A 20,633-nucleotide genomic window follows, 5' to 3' on the forward strand; every position below is an offset into this window, starting at 1 on the left:
ACTCTTTTCAAACTCCTAGGCCTACCACCTCTAATACAAGTATTCCTCACAATCTGAAATTTGAATTTTGAAGCACCATCTGCAGTTGGTCTTGTATCCCTTTGTTTTAGAAACTGTTCTGCTACCACTCCTCATGCTTCTGGAAGGTTTGTCAATCAAGACAGCCAGAAAACTTTAACTAGAGGACAAATCAGAGGCCCTTTTCAATACGGACACTGGACACAAGAATATTTTCTTCTGAAATCAGGAGCTGTAAACTCCACATAAGTCTGGAACTGCCACTGTCTCTAACTTATAGAGTGAAGCCAACACAGTGGTAGGCGCTGCTGGAAGATGAAGAAGGCATGATTCCTGTGCATCATCTGAGCACCTGGATACAGCCATGCCTGATGCCCTGAAACTTTTTTAATCTAATAGTCACATTCCTAGTTTTGCTTGACTCAGTTTGAGTTAAGTTTCTATTCCTTACAACAGAAACAATCTTGACTGTCCACCAACCAGGAAAGACTTCTTTAAAACAAGCAGTGTCAATTTTTCCTGTGAGATTAGAGACTGACCTTCTTAACAAAAGCAATCTACATTCCTTAGGGAATACATTCCCTAACAGAAAAAGTGAAAACATGTGATTAAAAGATACTTCCCAACCAGGAAAGAATTCTATTTTGCTGGATATTCATCAGGACAGCAACCCATCAAAGACATCTTCCTACCACACATTTCCAACAACTTCTGCTGGCATTGTTTTTGCATAGGACAAGCTGTCAGAGGGTGGTCCTGGACTGAACAGGAAGACTGATTAAAAAAATGGAGCTTTAGGCCGGAGCTTCCTGGAGTATACCCCTGAAGCCAGGCAGGACAGGGATGAGACCAGGTTCCAGTTTCAGTGGCAGACTGAGGGAGGATCCCCTGAGGCCTCACAGAGTAAGCGCCACTGAAGGATAAGGCTCCAAACAAAATTAGAGGAAGTGACCACAGGCTACCCAGAAACCTGTACTCAGTCACCTTCCCCTGTTCTTCCTTCTTTCTTCCTCCTCAACACAGGCCTCCTTTGCACAGTGTGGACACAGAGCTCCCCATGCCAGGCAGTATGTAAACGAGCTACAATGGCTGCAGCCTGTGACCCATGGAAGCCCACCATCTGATGAGAGGAGGCAAGTAAGTGCATGATGGAAGGAGTTGCAAGGCATTTTGGGAAGAGGATGCATGTAAGAACTCTAAGAGGAAGATGTCCTAGTTTATTGGCTCACATGAAGGATGGCATATGCATATTATGCACTACAGCAGCATCTGTCATAGCGAAAGACTGTGAACAGCTCAGGGCTCACTCACAGAGAACTGGTTAGGTAAACTGAGGTAAAGCCACTCAATGGGATAATGTGCATCTATAAGGGCAAGGGAGATAGGGAGGGAGGAAGGAAGGGAGTGATCATGGAATACTGTGCTTTGTAATAGAAGCGTGAATATAAAAATACCTATAAACTCTAAAGGAATATAAAAAACATAACAGTGATTGTCCTTGGGGAGGTGGGAGTATGGGATATGAGATGAGAAAGACCATTTTCAATGTATATGTTTATATTTATTTTTTTCTTCATTCTCCAAGCATGTAAATATATTATGTACTCAATTTTTTTTTTTTTTTACATAAAGCACAAAGTTTCTGTGGTATTTAGGGGAGCTCTCAAAAGGACAGTCAAATATATCTAGGGACTACGGCTAGGTTCATTTCCAACACGGCTGCACGCGATACTGACATGCCTTCTGTTGAGAAGCAGGTCTCTATCCTGTCCCCCTGCAGCTGGGCAGGCCAGCAAATAGGACAAAAATGAGTCTTCTGATGGTGGGTCCTGAGAGGTGACAAAGCTCCTACCTGGTGCTCTTGGGATGCCTGTTCTTAGAATCCAGCTGCCATGCAGAGAGGAACTGAGGCCAGCAGCCCAGTCCAGGTCCTAGCCACCAGGCCCTGAGTGAGACCTGAGGCCTGAGAGGGCTCTAGCCCCAGCCACCAACTAACACCAACTAACCACCACTGAATGACAGTCCCCGAGTGAGACCTGCCTCCCCGAGCCCAGTCAACCCCTAGAACTGTAAGAGACGAGAACCAAGGAACTGTTTTCTCTTAAGTCCCTGCATTCTGAGGAGCAGTTCTTGGTTTGTACCCTTGTCTTACACTTGATTTTCCAAGATGGAAGCTTTCTGACATGCTTAGAACGGTTTACCTACAATCCCAAGGAGGTAGAAGAAACCACCTTGGGGGCAAGTATTTAGATGCCTTTCATTTGTTTAGTAGGAACAGTCTTAACAAATGAAACATATTGACTCTTGTGGGGACCACAAGAGTCAGCATTCAGCAAGCCACTGGGTACCAAGGTCTGGGCTCCAGGAAGGGGTATGATGGAGATGAGGATGCAGGAGGCACCTGGGTAAAGGCGGAAGCTAAAAACCAGGGATGGGGATGAAATGTATGGACAAATGGAGGCCAAAGGAAGAACCCTGAGGATGCTCACTGAAAACACTAGTGGAGCAGGTAGAAGTCACAGAAGCACCATCAGGTAGGAAGGAGGAAAATGCAGGAAAGAAGTGTTCAAGAAGTGGGCATGGGAATTCCCATTGTGGCTCAGTGGGTTAAGAACCTGACATAGGGTCTGTGAAGATGTGTTCAATCCCTGGCCTCGATCAGTGGGTTAAAGATCCAGTGTTGCTGCAAGATGCATGAAGGTCACAGATGAGGCTCAGATCTGGTGCTGCCATGGCTGTGGCATAGCCCAGCACTTGCAGCTCTGATTCAGCCCCTAGCCTGGGACCTCCATATGTCACATGTGCAGCACAAGAAAGAGAGGGAAGGAGGGACAGAAGAAAGAGAGAGAGGGAGGGAGGGAAGGAAGGAAGGGAGAAGTGGGTACGGTAGAGGTGTCAAAAGAAGAGAGGCAGAAAGGGCCCTAGAAGATGCGGCAGCACAGAGGTCACTGGTGACCTGTCTGTAAGAGAGCAGCCTTCCTGAAGTGGTGCAAAAAAGGGGGAAATCTTAGTGCATTCCCATCCATACAAATCACAGCAACCAAACTTGATGAGATCCAACAGCAAGTAATCTGGGGTTCCCTGCTTTACCTTCTGAGTAAGATGAGAGGAAAAGAGGAAGAAAGGGAAAAGTCAAAATGCATATAATAGAAGTAAAAAAGGAAGGGAGACAAATATTGACAAATTGAATAACTACCACCGGCATGACAAAAGAGCCGACTGAAAAGGCACAAGGAGGCGACTGAAAAAAGCACAAGGTGATGAAACCAACTGCCTCCCAAATTCTTGTTTTTCTCTTTTTTTGTAGAGAGACTGAAAGATTCCTTTGTTGACCATTCAGAGCAATGGCAAGGTGGAATAAAAAGGCGTGCCACAGCATGGGGGATCCATAGGTTTCATCAAGGGAGCCAGTACTGATGAACGGTCATAGCTTCAGGGAGCACTTTGTAGAGTGGGACGCAGGCCCGGGGATCAGGGAGTGATGTCTGCTGGATGCACAGGACATGGCAACACAGCAGAAACGCTAAGCATCCACCATCTGGGCCTTTATGGAATGCATATCGAACCATACCTTAAAGGGAATGGCCTCATTTCTCTAAAACACTGGGGCCTTGAACCCTTTCTATGCAAATACTAAAATGCCCATAACTCAAAGCAGATGAAATGTAACCACTGACTTGCTATGTGAACAATTTTAAATCATCTCTTGTAGTAAGGGCTTCATTTGTAGTGCCAAATATACCAATAGACAATAATAATAAAATACATGGAAATGTTTCTAGAATCTGCAATATGCCCCCAAATTTCTGTCATTATTCCTCCTCCATGCAGAGGAAAAAAAAAAAAAGCATATAAAATGGATTAGGACTCAAAACTATAGAGTGGATTAAGTTGAAATGTCAGCACAACCATTCTATACGCCTCGATTGTTAACAGATATTTTGATGAAGAGCTTACTAAATCCTTAATTGGAGATGGAGTGTTTCTATATAAAGGCAACAACTATGAAATATTGATCACAGTGTCCAAAGCCGTAACTATAGAAGTTCTCTCTCATCTTCTGCTATGAGTTTCAGTATGGCAAATCCAGTATTAAAACACAGCACTGGAGATATAATCCTGGGTTGATACTAATGCGGTTCAATGTTTTCTCCCAATGCGTTTTTTGTTTTTTTTTTTAGGATCATCTTAAAGTGCTGGAGAAATAACAGAAAAAAATGAGCTACAATAGAGGGGGAAACATTGCCACAATAAAGACAAATCTTATTATACACTAAGGCTCTCTTTTATTTAAAGTGTTGGGTCTTAAACTGCACAACTGGTGAACACCAGTGTTTTGCCACTTAAACATTGGTAGTCTAGCACAAGTCACAGGGGAAAATAGTAATATTCTTCTGGTTTAAGGTTTTCTTCCCTAGTTTTGAATGCAGTGCTCGCTACTGCTGAAGAGGTGATCACAACGTGCATTGTGCTTCTTTCTTTGCAAATATTTGAATCTTGTTCAGTGCTCATAATGGATCAGAAATACAGATTTTGATAGCAAAGCAACATGAGGTGTGAGCTCTTGTGAGGAAAATCATTGGCTTTATCCCCTTTAGAGTTAGACTGTTCGGGTTGGGTATAAAAGATGCAGTCTGTAAAATCTTTCTTTCTTAGAAATGTATTTCCTAGTTCTGTAGAAATGGTTGTATTACATGTTCTCTATCATTCAATATACGTGTGGACTAAAAGATCTAAGTGCTGCATAAAATCAGCCAATTATGTTAAACTAGCGCACCTGCCTCTATTATGTTTGTCATTAGCCTGAATTAGAAAGGCCTTTAAAATTGATTTTTTTTTCTAGAAAGGAATTGAATGCATTTTGTTTGGTATTGTATTTATTCAATAAAGCATTTCATTAGTTAAAAAAAAATAACGTTTTCTTCCCATGATCTTCCATAAACTTTGGGTGTTGGTCACTTTTAATGCAGTCCTCATTATAAATGGGTCTCGGATTCAGCACATAATTATGGATTTGGTCATCTTCAGTTTAGTGCACTGAGCATGTTCATGGTGTTTAGGGAAGAACCTCACAGCAGACGCTGTCAGTATTGTGCTCTGAGTTCTCAGGACTCATGATTTTAAGGTAAGCCAGCATCTTCTGTATGTCAGCACCTACATCCCCTTGCCCTGGTGCTTTACCTGATGACTGGAAGCTGCCAGAAGTTTAATAGAACTCACTCCTTCTAAGGGAGGGAGCAGCTCAGCACTGGCTGCTGGAGACTCTGCAGGTTTAAACTCCAGTGGTCCACGTTGGTTACCTGCTTGGTCTGTGGTGCGCCTCTCTGGCTCATTCCCCTACTCCTTGATTTCCCTTCTTTATTTGGAAATTCCTCCCAAATAAGCCATGCAGACCCGAATCCTTGACTCAAATAAGGATACATGTCATGATTTCCCAACATATGGCCAGTTGAGTTCAAGAATTGCTTCTTCTCTCCTTCCTCCCTTCCTTCCTTTCTCTCCCTCTCTCTTTCTTTCAGCTGTGCCCATGACATGTGAAAATTTCCAGGCCAGGGATGGAACCTGGAGCACAACACCAATCCAAGCCACAGCAGTGACGATGCCACATTCTTAACCCACTGAGCCACCAGGGAACTCCAAGAACTGCTGCCTTAGAGAATATCACCGGCCAGGCACTAGGACCCTGCCAGCGCTGGGCAGCAGCAGAGGATGCATGTGGACAGGGCCTACACAGGGAAAGCAGGCATCAAGAAGGTAAACCCAGGCCCTGCGCTACTGGAGTACCAAGGCCTGAGCAGGACAAGGAGCCAGAACAGTGTAGGGCTGGACCAGGCAGCTGCTGACCTAGGGAGTGTGGGAGAGAGAGAGAGAGAGAGAGAGAGAGAGAGAGAGAGAGAGAGAGAGAGAGAGAGTGTGTGTGTGTGGCAGAATTTGCTGAAACCTTCCCATTGAGGCCCCCAAAGGTTGCATACCCCAACCCCCCATCCCCAACCCCCAGTAGGGACTGGCAGAGGGTTCTGAGGCCTCAGGGCAGGGAGTGGCAACCTAAAAACCCTGAGAATCTGAGTCTACACAGCCCGAGGTGGGGCACATCTGTGAGCCACTCAGCCAGTGGACCCAGAGTATGTCCCTTGACCAGAGAAAGGGAGGCAGGGAGCCAATCATGGCCTTAGAAACTGTTGAGTGAAAGACTTAATCAGAAGGGCATAAATGCAGTGACCTTAAAACTGCAAACAGCATAAAAATCATTATTTAACTTGGCTTGTCTTAGGATTTTTTTTTAAAGTATAGGAGCAATAAAACAATATAGAAAGTTTAAAATATTAAATAAATATGCAATGCAAAATTAAATATGAAAAAAAATTATTCATAGTTCCATTGTTCAGGTGCAATTCCTATCCCCTTTGAGGCGTCCCTTATAGGCTGTTTTCCTGAACACATCTTTCGTGAAACAGTATTCTTTTCACTGAGCAGGTAGTGACTTCTCACATTACTAACCTTCTTGTTTTTAAATATTAGCATGAGGATGCAGGTTCTATACCTGGTCTTGCTCAGTGGGTTACGGATGCAGCGTTGCTGCAAGCTGCAACATAGATCGCAGATTCAACTCGAATCTGGTGCTACTGTGGCATAGGCCAGCAGCCACAGCTCCAGTTCAACCCCTAGCCTGGGAACTTCCATATGCTGCAGGCATGACCATAAAAAAAAAAAAATCAAAAATAAATAAATATTCCACCAACCTGGTGTTCTATAACTTGACTACCCTCCTATACTGTATATTCAAGTTACTTTTAAGTTTTCACCATTATAAATAATGACACATCTTCATACAGTGGCATTTTCCACTTTTCAAATTATTTTCATAAGACAGAATTCCAGATGGGTAGTGGTAATTCAGTGACATCTGAAACAGGCAGCCCCCTTACTTTTACCACGTACAGTCATTTGATCAGTCATAAAAATATAAATATAAATATAAAATAAAATAAAACTGGGTAACAGATGCCAGCATCCTTTTTCTTACACAAAAGAAATATTACGACTGACCAAGAGCATCATAAAAGTTACATAGAAGGCGGCCAGATGGGAGAATGAAAGAGCAAAGTAGTCTTTGAAACCAAGCACAGGGTTGGCGCAATAAACACCTATTTCTGATCCTTAAAATGAACATTTGATAGTCCGTAATAATCACAAGTTAGACTCTCATATACTAATTCATGTAACAGGCATTCTGTCCTAATGATCACCTGCATATAGAGAAACTTCTGGCCTTTTAAAGCCTGGTCTTTACCTGGCCTGGTGGGTTTTCCTTACCGACAGTGACATTCATTCTCTCCCATATGCCACCTACTGAGCCCAAATTCGGCTTACTTTGCATCACCTGTTTTCATCATTCTTTTCCCCCTCAATTGCCAATGCTTTTCACGAAGCAGCGGACTGGCTGCCAGCAGAGCAGCTGGGGGCTGTGGTTAAGAGGCAATTAGGCTGATCCTGTAGGTCAGCCCTGCTCCACACTCCTCTCTTCTGAACACTGTGACAAGGTGGGAAGGACCAGAATCCGGGTGCTAAAGCATCGCACGTCTGCCTTTAATATGTTAACTCTGAAAGTCGGTTTCCCATACTCCTACTTGGGCTGTGTCCCGCCTTGACAGTTCATTTTTTATCACAGGAAGCAAGGCGGTGGGGGATGCTGACGGAAGGGGGAGGGCAGGAAGGAAGATTGGCTCTAATTTAAAACCATCTTAGGAGCTCTAAAAAGTTCCAGGCTGACTGATGGGCACATTTACTCCTTAGAACCCTTTTCATAAATACCTACCACTTAACATGCATTTCCAAGAGGCATAAATACCATCGTGTGTGTCAGCCTTATGGAAGGGAGAGTTCCAGAGCCACCTTTTTTTCTTCCTTGGCTCAGAGCCACACGATTACAATCCTATTAGGGCTGAACCCTGAGAAAATAGCCGTCAACCCACCCCACTGAGACAGGTGCGGAGGCCTTCTCAATTTCTGCACAACGATGCAACTTTCCTTTGCTTTAGGGAAGATGGCAGCTCATCTCTTGTAATAAGGTCTACCTCTGAGACAGGTGGGGATCGAAGATGTATTTTGTCATCCGCACTGGCCAAATAAAATAACTCTAATAATACACAGTCACGGAGAGAGAATGTTTCCTGGGGCTGTTTGGATCACGTCTTATTTAAAACGGGGCTTTAGTATGACTTGCTCCTTGTTCTTGGAGGAACGAATGGGCCTAAAGGCATGCGGGGTGTCCCTCTGGAAGATGCTGGTTTCTCCCCAGGGGCCATGCTGGGATGGTGTGGCTCTGCAGGGTTAGGACACTGCCAGCTCGCCCTACCTCAGCTGCAGACAGGCAGGTGGTCTCACCCACCTGGATCGGATTAATCGGCTTTGCCCTTCTTTCCCCTGGGATGCCTGGGCTCTAGATGCAAGGTGATAAAGCCTATGCTAGAGCCTCACCTGGTGTGCCTAGTATCAAAGAAGGAGAAAAAAATAGGCTCTCGGTGGTCCTTCTTACTCCAAAGGGATAGGGCTTCAAAGCCCACCACACCAGATCTGCCCTCAGGGGAGCTGGTCATGCATTTGCTGCCACCACCCAAGGTGAGAGATGCTGAGAACTTATGCACCAACTAGACAACATCCCAGGAGGGGCTCTGTAACTCTAAGGGGTTAAGGAAATTGCAGCATTAGCATTATTCTCCCATTGTGAAGCCAAAGCACAATGACTTTTAAAAGTATACATCTTACAGTTCCCACTGTGGCACACTGGGATCATCTGCAGCACATCTTCAGCACCAGGACACAGGGGTGACTCCTAGCCCGGCATAGTGGGGTTAAAGGATCCTGCATTGCTGCAGCTGTGGCTCAAATATGATCCCTGGCCTGGGAACTCCATATGCCATGGGGTGGCCAGAAAAGAAGTACATATTCTTATAAGATTACCTTGGCTGCATAAAACACTGTCTGCCAGAATTTGTAGAAAAATACCATTCCACGGTCTTCAAGGGTATATAAATAATTGCATATAAGCCTCCAACCAATATTTATGGATCTGTTCTTATCTGTATTGATACTGACCACATTTCTAGATCTGTCCCACCTTTACGTGTTCTCATGGCATGCCAGGATTCTCTTCCATGGCAGTCAATCCAGTTTGTAATTTGATGTTGTGTGTGTGTTCATGGGCTTAATTCTGTTTTTATCAATCATCTGTCTCACGATGTCTCTGGGCTGCAATGAGGGTCAAGACTATCATTTTGTCTCAGCATTCAAAGCCCCAGGAGAATGCCTGAAGAATTTCTAGAAGGGAAAATGGGAAGAAAGAGGGAGAACAATGAGCAAGGTATGGTGTTGGGTACCAGAGATGCTCAGTCCAAAGGCTATGGAAGCACACATAGCCCTACAGAGGGGGTAATTCCGGCAGCTGGAGAATGGATACCTTCTGGGAATGCAGGGTTGGTTTGGAAAGGCGTCCCTACCATAGGCTATCCCCCTGCAGGTGCTATAGGGATTCCGGCTTTAAGGGGAGCTCTGGCCAGAAGCAGGGACAGCAGGCAAGCATAGGGATGGAGATTAAACCTTTGCTGGGCAAGGAAGCCAGACCCAGAGATGGCACTCCCGGCTGGAAAGGGAAGACAGCTCTTAGAAGATGCTGCCACCTTCATCCAAGGCATTTTCACCCAAAACCAATCACTGAGAAGCTCAGATTTCCCCAGCTTCACGCTAGCCACAGAATGCCTTTCAATTCCTAGTTCCCAGATTGGCACTGTGGGTCTAGGCGAACGTGAGAGGGAGACAATGATGAGGGAATCACGACTCCACTGCGGTTTGTTAAACACACCATATAAAACCGCACAGCTAAAACACTGGGGCAGGCGCCACCGACCTGAGGCCTGCCCTGCAAAATGGGATCTGTCTGTCTTTACCAGGGAACTATGACAAACGAGCCAAGACAGACACTGGTCAGGATGAGCCACTTTATTTAAAAGCTTCGACAGCCCAAAGTGGTTTTAACATAGATGCATGGAAGATTTATCTAGATGATAAAATACCTGAACTTGAAAGGCACATAAATTATAATTTTGCTTTTTTTTTTTTTTTTCCTTTTAAGATTTCACATAGTCAAGTGCTTTCAGTAATGAATGAAATGCATATAAAGCTGTCCGGTTAGGGTCTGCAGAGAGCCTCTGCTTCCGGACGGGACTGAGCCCAGAATCAATGCCACCCACCTGTGTCTGTGGCCTTCTGTTTCCTTATCACAGTGGAGATCATTGGGAGGATTAATCAATATCATAATAATAATAGCAGCTATTACTGAGTACTTAGCATACCTCGTGCCACACACTGAGGACGGCACTCCATACACTTGTTTATGAGCATTCCCAATAGCCCTATAAGTTAGGGGCAATTATTCCCATTTTACAGGTGCAAAACAGCTTTAGAGAACTTCTGTGATGAACATGAGGTCACACGGGCAAGTTCATCTGACTCCAAAAGCTGTAGTGTTTACCGCTAAGCAGCAAAATACATGAAAACGCTTGGTCCTTGGCAAAGGCTTAAAAATATTAGTTATCTCTCCCTATCTCCATACTCCCTTTTTTTTTTTTTTTTTCTTTTTATGGCCACACCTGAGGCATATGGAAGTTCCCAGGCTAAGGGCTGAATCAGAGCTTTAGCTGAGGCCCACGCCACAGCCACAGCCACACCAGATCCAAGCCACATCTTTGACCTGCCCTGCAGCTTGTGGGCATGCCAGATCCTTAACCCACTGAGCAAGGCCAGAGATTGAACCTGCACCTTTGCAGAGACAAGGTCGGGTCCTTAACCTGCTAAGCCACAATGGGAATTTCCATACTCCTTTCTTTTAACAGCACACTTAGAACACAGGGAAGTGTGCCCATTCATAGTGGGCCTAGTACTCTGCTGGGTATAGGGCTTACAGAATTGGATGCCACAGCTCCTGGACCAGTGTCAGGCAATGACCATACCCATATGAGAGCAGGGGTCAGCATGGAGCAGGGGTCAGCATGGAGCAGTGTTAGATCTTTTGCAAACCTAGTTCTCCCCCCGAGGCTTTTGCTGCGGCTTTCTTTGGCCAGAGTCCTCAGCCCTTCCGACCAAAAGGCCCTTTATCACGAAGAACATCCCTCTCTCCTGCTGGGGCTGATGGTTTCTGGTAAAACCATCACAACAGATAACCCAACTCCCCCACTAATCATCCTGCACAGTCCTTCAGAACCACTACTTTGCCCCATCTCCCATCCTCTGCTTGCCCTATTTCACCAATTTTTGCCCAGAATAAGGAATAATAACAACAGCAGCAGCAGTAGTAATTTCTACATGTCAGGCACAGCTCTATGTATTTCAGGTACATTACCTCATTAAATCCTCATAAACCCCCTCCTATTTTAGTTCATTTAGGGGAAGAGGGAGGGAGCTTCTATTTCTTCAGGCCCCACCAGATGCCAAGCACTGTCTTAAGCTTGCACAACCAGAAAATAAGAGACCCGCCCATGGTCAGGCACAGAGCCAGGAAGTAACAAATAAGACTCTGAACCCAGGTCTGTGACTGCCTAACCCAGTTCTCCCCTTTTGTTCCTCGCAGGTGGCACTGCCAAAGTCTGTGAGGGGAAACAAAGTGGCTGCACAAAGCCTGCCCTCTCACCCTCTCCCTCCAGCACCCTTCTGCTAACACTTCTCCTCTGTTTTTTTCACCCCTACCCAAAAATGGTGCCACTCTCTGGATCCCCCACCCTGCTTTCATGGAGCAAATCCACAGTCTACACCAACAGAATAAACTGAGCCAAAGAAGGAATCAGCATCACTCAAACCAATAAAACACACCAAGCTGTCACCAGCTAGGTGCTTTCTGAAGCCTAAAAACCTCTCCTAAACCCTAGTGGTCCTGAGTGAGGGACCAGCAGAGCTGCTGCCTCTTGGGAGTTTTCTGGCCAGTTTGGGGGGAGGGTGACACCACCTATGAAAGTGAGAAAGGACGCTCAGCTGAGGAGTGTGAGCCTTATGTTCCCAGGGGACTCGTGGAGCTGGCAGTGACAGGTGAGGCTTCCTGTGAAATGTAAACGTGGCTCTGGCAGAAGCAGAGGGGCTTTCCCTGATAAGGCCAGGGCGTCAAACCCTCTCCAAAGCACCACGTTCACCAGGCTGGTACTGTCAGTGTCCTTCACCTGGCCCACTCCACCTGAGCTCCAGGAGGACAAGGCCAGTGTGAAGTGGGCACCAGTTAAATATTTCAAGAATGAATGGCTAAAGCAGTCATCATTTTAGAGGCCCAGCTGTTTGAGAGATTTGACTCAGATGAGGCAACAGGACTGCAGGAGAGGGGAAGTGAGTTTGCCCAGCAGCAGAATACTGTGTTCAGCCCAGATCTATGCCCTGCTCCATCAACAGAGGTCTTCATCTTTACTTCACTCACCAAACGCTCAGAACACAACTAAGTCATTGACATTCAGGGTCTCAACTGCCAATGGGCAGGAACAGTGCCACTTTACAGAGTAGGAAGTTGAGAAACCTGCTTTCCTCCTAGCTCTCTGTACCCGCCACTACTGACCTGCCTTTCCTCAAACAAGCCACACTCTCTCCCAGCAAAATGTGTTTGCTCTGTGGTTTTCCACCTTGGAACTCTGCTCTTCAAACTGAAGTACATCCTTTACAAATGGGAGCTCTGGCTAAAAGTTCTCCCAGCACAGGTGACTCCAATCTTCACAGTTTTAATTTTCACACTCAGGTGTGGAGAATACCTACTTGCTATGGGTCTCTCCCACCAGACTGCAAGCTCCAAGAGGGGTGGCCACCACTGTTCGTTGGCCTACCACTGTATCCCCAGTACTGAGCCCAGGGGTACGCAGGATTTGGTGGATACTTTTTTATAACTGCTGAGTGCGCAAGAACTTAAGGTGGGATCTGTTTGAACCACGCAGTGCAAAGGCAAGGGTGATAATGCTGAGCCGAAAAAGGGCTGCACGCGGCGGTAGAGAAAAGGCGTTCTGGGGTCCATCCGACCCGTACTGTCTACGGGGCTCCGCGTCCCGCCGCCACCTGTCGTCTTGGAGCGGGCCAGGTTTTCGCGGGCGCCCGCGAGGGTAGAGGCGGGGTCAACAGGCGCGGCCCTGGTTGCGCTTACCTGCGCGTTGCGGGGCTCCGCAGAGACACTCGGCGTGCCTTGGAGGCCTACAGGGAACTGTGGGCTCGGACGTGCAGAACCAGGGCTCTCTGCCCGCCCGCGACTCAGCACGTAGCCTGGCGGGGACTGTTGCAGGGCTCCGCAAGCACCGCCCTTCACGGTGGAGGAGCCCGGGACCTTCCCGCCCCGCCCCCGCGCTGGGGGTGAGAGGGCGGGTCTAAGGTGAACTTGACCCTGCGCGATCCCGGCTCCCCGCGATGGGCGGAGTCAGAGAGAAACCACCCGCGCCCCCTTGCTTTCCTTTCTCGTCAGGGCCGGGCCCCGAGGAGAACAGGACCTGTGCCCCGCCCCCTTGCTCAAAAGCCCCGCCCACTGCCCGCCCCCCCCCACTGGCGTTTTTATTTCCTGTGAGAGTTTGCATTTTATTTTCCTACGTTTTATATTCTGTTTTATTCCTTATTTTTACTTTTTTTAAAATATCGAATTAAAAATATTTCAAAGCAAGGCATAAGTACTTTTTACAAAATAAAATTAGCGAGATGTTCTTATAATGAAAGCAACAGGGCCCTCTCCCTTGCGCTGCACATACAGTCCTTTATATCATCAGTTCCTGTGTTGAATTCTTCTCGTGGTTACCCCCTGGTCGCTAAAAAATAAGCTTACATAGCAGTTTCTTGATTTATCTATTGACTTTCTGCCATGTTAGATGAGGATTTACTCTCTCACTGCGCCCCTGCCTCCCTTCTGCTGACAAATTTACACCTCTGTTCTCAAGTCCTGCCCTGGCGAGCTCTGAGACCCCAAACAAGGAGTGGATGAAGGTTTTCTGGGACTTGAAGCTTATACAATTGTGGGAGGAGGGGAGAATGAGGGCTGTTTTAGAGAGCCCTACAGAACAAAGGCTTGCAAATGAACATTTATTTAGAATGAGAAAAGCAATCACAACAAAATCCTTTGGCCTTGGGGAATCAGGTCCATGTCCTCTGAGATCTTTGTAGGTAATTTATATCCTGAATTTGTTTCCTGAGTGTGGCTTCTCTTCCTCTGCTCACCCAGAACCCGCCATAACTCCCAGTCCTTCCAGGGGCAGTGAAGGTCAAGGTGCATGTTTCTGCCAGTAGGATTTCCTGACGGAATGAACTGAGGTGCGCAAAAAGAGACATCAAGGGTGATGCCAAAGTCTTGTGATCGCTGCACACCTAACTCTCAGCTTTCGTAGCATCCGTGATGGATTCTTAGTATAGAGTGTTTTGTAAAGCTGGCTCTGGGCCCCTGTCTGGTCACCAGATCCTCAAGGTGCTCCCAATAGGCTGGCTGGACAGGCATGCTCTCCCCACTTTTAGGAGGGTCTGTACTTATCAGCAAAGGCAGAACACAGATAGTACCTAGTAAGTGTGTAGGTGAAGGGGCTGGTCCATCCCTCCTTATTCAGACTGAAGAAGCAGTGTCCACCACTTCCAGACACCCCTTCTCTCCCAGGTGAGTTCAGTCCTTTCCCTTCTTCTGCTCTGCCTCCCTTCTCACCTATTCATTCTCCTTCCTCCCTTGTCCAGCTCCTGAGAATCAGGAGTAACTCCCTTACTCTGTGAGACGTGGCTCAACTGGGTGACCTTGAGCAAAGTCACTTTACCTCTGATGCCTCAGGATCCTTCTCTGAAATTGGAGGTAACAACCCTTCAGGGAAGATTAAGTGGCTTCATATCTATATGTAAGAGGATAATTTTTCCCCTTATTTATTTATTATTTATTTATTTTGCTTTTTAGGTCCACACCCCTGGCATGTGGAGGTTCCCAGGCTAGGGGTCTAATTGTAGCTACAGCTACCAGCCACAGCCACAGCAACACAGGATCCAAACCATGTCTGCGACCTACACTACAGCTCATGACAATGCCAGATCCTTAACCCACTGAGCGAAGCCAGGGATCGAACCTGTGTCCTCATGGATCCTAGTCAGATTTGTTAACCGCTGAGCCATGACGGAAACACCTCCCCTTTTTTAAAACCTTATTTTTTTTTTTAATAACCCAAGGATTTTAAATATTGGTCAAATTTATTTCTCTTTTCATTTTATTGCTCTAAACTTTGTATCATATTTAGAAAGGCCATTTCCACACCAAGATTTTTAAAAATTTGAGGATAATTATCTTTGCTCTGTCTCCCTGCCAAGTGGGAGGCTTGTGAGAAAGGTTAGAGACTTAGGAGTTTCCATCGTGGCACAGCAGTTAATGAATCCAACTAGGAACCATGAGGTTGCAGGTTCGGTCCCTGCCCTTGCTCAGTGGGTTAACGATCCAGCGTTGCCATGAGCTGTGGTGTAGGTTGCAGACGTGGCTCGGATCCCACGTTGCTGTTGTTGTGGCTCTGGCGTAGGCCAGTGGCTACAGCTCCGATTCGACCCCTAGCCTGGGAACCTCCATATGCCGCAGTAGCGGCCAAAAGAAATACCAAAAAGACAAAAAAAAAAAAAAAAGAAAGGTTAGAGACTTAGAATCTGTGTGTAGCATTGGAATCACAGGTGGTTAAAACCAAAGTCTAAATCATTCTGAGTCAGGATGGAGAGTCTGGACACAGAGACCAAGAGAGGGATAGGCAATGACTTTTCCAGCCAAGGGGTGCTTCTTTCCCTGGGGTAGTGAAGATTAAGGCTTGGTCTAGGAGGAAGCTTAGCTTCTTGGGTATGAAGTAGTGCTTCCTAGTGGTGGGAAGTAGGAACTTCATATAATAGCCATGCTTCACTTGGCCCAAGTCAGGGTAAGAGGCAGGGTTGAGAAATCCATCCTGGAGAGACATCTTGATGAGAGTCAGGCCTTTCATTTGAGGGCACAAAGGCTACCAGATTATGGGTATAATAGATAATATTTTTTATCTCTCCCTTATAGGTAAGTTTCATTTCTCCTAAGTCCTATCTGCCATGATGAGTCAAGGAAGTGGCCAGGTAATGCCACCTCAGGAAGGAGGAAGATTTTACACAGAGGACATCTCAGTTTGGGTCCCTTAGAAGCAGACCCTGAGACAAGTATTCAAGTGCAAGTAATTTATTTGGGAGTCCAATAAAAGATTCATTATTAAGCCAGCTACTATTACAAATAATTGGAGCTTGATCCTGCAGGAAAACTCTAGAAAGCAAAGGATGTGTAAAGAAGGTGGCTCAGAATTATCTGACCCGAGAAAGACCCGAAGGAGGGAGGTCTCTAGAGAGAAAAAAACTGGAACACACAGGTTAGCTCATTTTGAACATTTTCCAATTATTTCTAGGCATATAAATGTGGTTACCAAATGAGATCAAGCTAAATCTCTGCTGCAGCTTCCTTCTGTCACCTAATGGTGTTCTAATGAGGCACTTTCTGCATATCTAAGACCTCTGTGGACCTGAGAACATGCTGGAAAACTTGCTTTTGGACAGATTGTGATGGGACTGCAAGCTGGGTCCGTCTCTGTGGTTGGATGAGCCCATTATCTTGACTTCTGAGCTATCAGGAAGGGCAAGTTTGGTGAAAGTAAAATGTAAAAAGAGAGACTGATGGACTTTTAAAATGATCATAAAAGGCAAACTTTTCCATCCTTTTAAGTGCTTCCAAAGGTGGGTACCATTTTGGGCCCTCAAAGGGCAAGAGAAGCCACAGGACACCATTCTGAATTATTAAAATGACCGGGGTGGGGGGACTTTTTCCTATAGGCAATGAATAGACAATGCCAATGCCAAGTCTTTCTGATATGGACACTGAAGAAGGCCTCCACTAGAAAGCCACCATTTTGCCAACTTGGCTTCATTGGCCATCCTGATGATTAAGTTAAGTGATCCTTTCGAAATATGAATCAAGAGTTCCTGTTGTGGTTCAGTGTGTTAAGAACCCAACATAGTGTCCTGTGAGGATTCTGGTTCCATCCCTGGCCTCCCTCATTAAGTATCCAGCATTGCTGCAAGCTGCCGTATAGGTCTCAGATGCAGCTCAGATCTGGAGTTGCCGTGGCTGTGGCACAGGCCTTAGCTGCAGCTCCAATTCAACCTCTAGCCTGAGAATTTCTGTATGCTTCAGGTGCGGCCCTGGAAAGGAAAAAAAAAAAAAAATATATATATATATATATATATATATGAATCAATCCACAACATGCCCCTGCTCAGAAATCCTCAGCAGCTTCTACAACAATTAGCCTAAAACACTAAGTCCTCCCCAGTGGCCTCCAAGGTCCTCACAAGATTCCCGCTGACAAGCTCTCCCTGACATTGTCTTCTGACAGTGACCAATTCTGTCTCCTTGGTTATGTTGCTGTCCCTGAAACACTGGGGCTCTCTGTACCCCAGAGCCACTGCATTATGGTTCTCACTGACTGAAATGGTTTACTCCCCCTACTCCCAAGGTAATTTGCCCAATTCGTTAGTTTTCTAACAAACCACTCTACCTAAAACATAACAAACACTACCATACCACCCTACTCACAGGACATAGAACGTATATTTATTATTTATCTCCTCACTTAAGTGTAAGGTCCCTGAAGCGCTGATTTTTTTTTTTTTTTTGTCTTTTTCTAGTGCTGTACCTGTGGCATATGGAAGTTCCCAGACTAGGGGTCTAACTGGAGCTGCAGCTGTCAGCCTACAGCAATGCAGGATGCCAGCCGCATCTTCAACCTACACCAGAGCTCACAGCAATGCTGGATCCTTAACCCACTGAGTGAGGCCGGGGATCGAACTCATATCCTCATGGATACTAGCCAGGTTCATTACCACTGAGCCACAACGGAAACTCTGGGGCTGAGTCTTGATATATATTTTTTCCTTGCTATATCCCCACATTTCGAACAGTGCCTGGCACCTAGTAGGTAGTCAAGAAATATTTGTTGGGAGTTCCCGTCGTGGCACAGTGGAAACGAATCTGACTAGGAACCATGAGGTTGTGGGTCCGATCCCTGGCCTCGCTTAGTGGGTTAAGGATCTGGCGTTGCTGTGAGCTGTGGTGTATGTCACAGACATGGCTTGGATCCTGTGTTACTGAGGCTGCGGTGTAGGCTGGCAGCTGTAGCTCCCATTAGACCCCTAGTCTGGGAACCTCCATATGCCTTGGGTGGGGCCCTAAAAAGCCAAAAAAAAGAAAAAAAAAAAAGAAAAGAAATATTTGTTGAATGAATGAATGCATTGAACCATTGAAAAATATAAAAAAATTCTGTAGACATACAGTTCAAAAATAATCTAGAGTGCAGTCCTTCAACTAATTAAGATTGGAAACTGGAAAGAATTATGGAAGCAGGGAAAGGAAAAAAGAAAAAAATGAAAGAGTAGTTGAGAGATGTATTATATAATCTGATTCATAATCACAGGTGAATATTAAGCTGAGAGCTTTGGCTATTTTATATTTGACCCAATGTCTGTGTTAAATATTTTAAGCAAAGTTTAGCTTAAAAGGCTACATACTCATTTAAAAGTAGTAAAAAGGAAATAGTTTCTCCTAGTCATTTTAATAGTTCAAAATAGTGTTCTGTGACTTCTGTTGGCATGTGAGGGCCCAAGATGGTAACTGCTTACCTGAAAATAGAGATCTTAATCAAATATTTAAGATCTTGCTTATTTTCATTTTCTGCATATTTTTTATTCCTGCTGCTTCCCACTTTTTATTTTTTTATTTTTTTTAAATTTTTTTTACCCACTCTGCAGCTACACAATTCACACACTAAAGTTAATAGAAATGTTTCATGGATTATTAAATGCAGCGAAGCAATGAGCTTTTGCTAGAACATAAGGCCAAACTGGGGCCACTTTGCTGTTCTAACAAAGTAATTTTTCCTTGAAGGTACAGACTATGAATTTTCAGAGTCCTCTGCCCTGTATTCTGAAGTTTTGTAAGGCAGATGCATGTCTGCTGCAGAAAAGGACTTAAACATGAAAGCAAAGACTCCCTGAAAACTATTTACAGCGGTGCAATGAAGCAGTCTTAGAATCAGGGACAGTTGAAACCATGGCATTGGAAGTGGGCCCTTGAAATTATGGCAAGAAAACACTACACAGTGCTTATTCCCTAATGAAAACACCCCAGCAGTGGAGTGGTCTTAACTGTTTAAGGAATGCTCCACTACTCCAGTGCTGTAAATTATCTTTCCTAATGCAGCTGTTATATTCTCCCCCTGTTGCTAAAACTCTAATCCAGGCTGTGCTGTCTATCTGGGCCCACTTGGTACAAAGCAGACCTTTTGAAAGAGGTCAAAGTCATAATGCATTTTCCCAACAGAAAGTGCTTTAGGAATAGGAAGTTCCCATTGTGGCTCAGCGGTAATGAGCCTGACTAGCTACTTGCATGAGGGTGTGGGTTTGATCCCTGGCCTTGCCCAGTGGGTTAAGGATCCAGTATTGCCATGAGCTGTGGTGTAGGTGACAGATGCAGCTCAAATCTAGCATTGCTGTGGCTGTGGTGTAGGCTGGCAGCTGTAGCTACGATTTGACCCCTAGCCTGGGAACTTCCATATGCCACCCAAAAAAAAAAAAAAAAAAGAAAGAAAGAAAAAGAAAAAAAGAAAAGAAAGGAAGAAGGCACTTTAGGAATAACCCATAGTTTTTCAGTGAGGAGAGAGAACTCAAAGAGGTTAGAAATTTTTCTCAGGCTCACATGTAACTGGTCAGAGATGGGGTCAGAGTATTGGCTAGGTTTTTTATTGTTGTTAGTAGCAACAGAAACAGTCTCTACTGACTGAGTAGAAGGTAATTTATTGGTAGGATTGGACCTTCAGAATTTACAGGAAGGCTGAAAATCCATGCTTAAAAAGGGATAGTAAGAAACCAGTTCTGGGAGTTCCCTTGTGGTGAAGCCAGTTAAGGATCCAGCATCATCACTGTAGCAGCTCAGGTCACTGCTGCAGCATGGGTTTAATCTCTGGCCACAGAACATTCACATGCCACAGGTGCAACCAAACAAACAAGGCAATTCTGAAAAGCTAAAAAGTAAAAATCCTAGGCATGATCTCTTGGCAGAAATGATCTATAGAGACTGTCACTGAAGGGATAGAGGACAAAATGTTAGCCACTTCTGTCTTTATTTCACTCATGCATGAGCCAAGGCCCTGGGAGGGAACTTTTTTTTTTTTCTTTCAGCTGTGCCTGCAGCACATAGAAGTCCCCCAGCCAGGAATCAAACCTGTGCAACAGCAGTGACAATGCCAGGCCCTTAACCTGCTGAGCCACCAGGGAACTCCCTGGGAGGGACCCTCTTATTGGCCAAGATAAAGACATGCTCCCTTGGCTGTCCTGGAGCAGGTGTTGGAAAACCCCTTTGACACTGGTTACTAAGAGGAACTGCCTGAATTTACTCTTCTGCTAAGCTTTCTATGGCAGAAAGAGGCAAGTCCCTAAAAGGAACCCCCAAAGATGCTGCTTGGAACAAGCCAGGGATGCAGGGAGGCCAGGATATAATGAAACACTAATTTAGTTTAAAGCAGGAGACTGCTGTGCAGCTAGAGATGGCTGTGAGA

General features: G+C 45.5%; 1 protein-coding gene across 3 annotated transcripts in view; it reads right to left on the minus strand.

The window, feature by feature from the left end:
* The window catches only part of NMNAT3 (nicotinamide nucleotide adenylyltransferase 3), a 125,404-nt gene extending 111,950 nt beyond the window's left edge, over window positions 1-13,454 (minus strand). Inside the window, exons 1-2 of one of the 3 annotated variants that reach the window (XM_021069536.1) lie at window positions 13,178-13,454; window positions 9,137-9,336 (exon numbers count right to left, since the gene is read on the minus strand). In XM_021069536.1, coding sequence (XP_020925195.1) covers window positions 9,137-9,152 — 16 coding nt within the window. In that variant the 5' untranslated portion in view covers window positions 9,153-9,336; window positions 13,178-13,454. The remainder of the gene's footprint in view (window positions 1-9,136; window positions 9,337-13,177) is intronic. The other 2 variants (XM_021069538.1, XM_021069537.1) reach the window with 2 other exon arrangements.

The sequence above is a fragment of the Sus scrofa genome, chromosome 13 (genome assembly GCF_000003025.6).
Source record: "Sus scrofa isolate TJ Tabasco breed Duroc chromosome 13, Sscrofa11.1, whole genome shotgun sequence".
NCBI classification, from domain to species: domain Eukaryota; kingdom Metazoa; phylum Chordata; class Mammalia; order Artiodactyla; family Suidae; genus Sus; species Sus scrofa.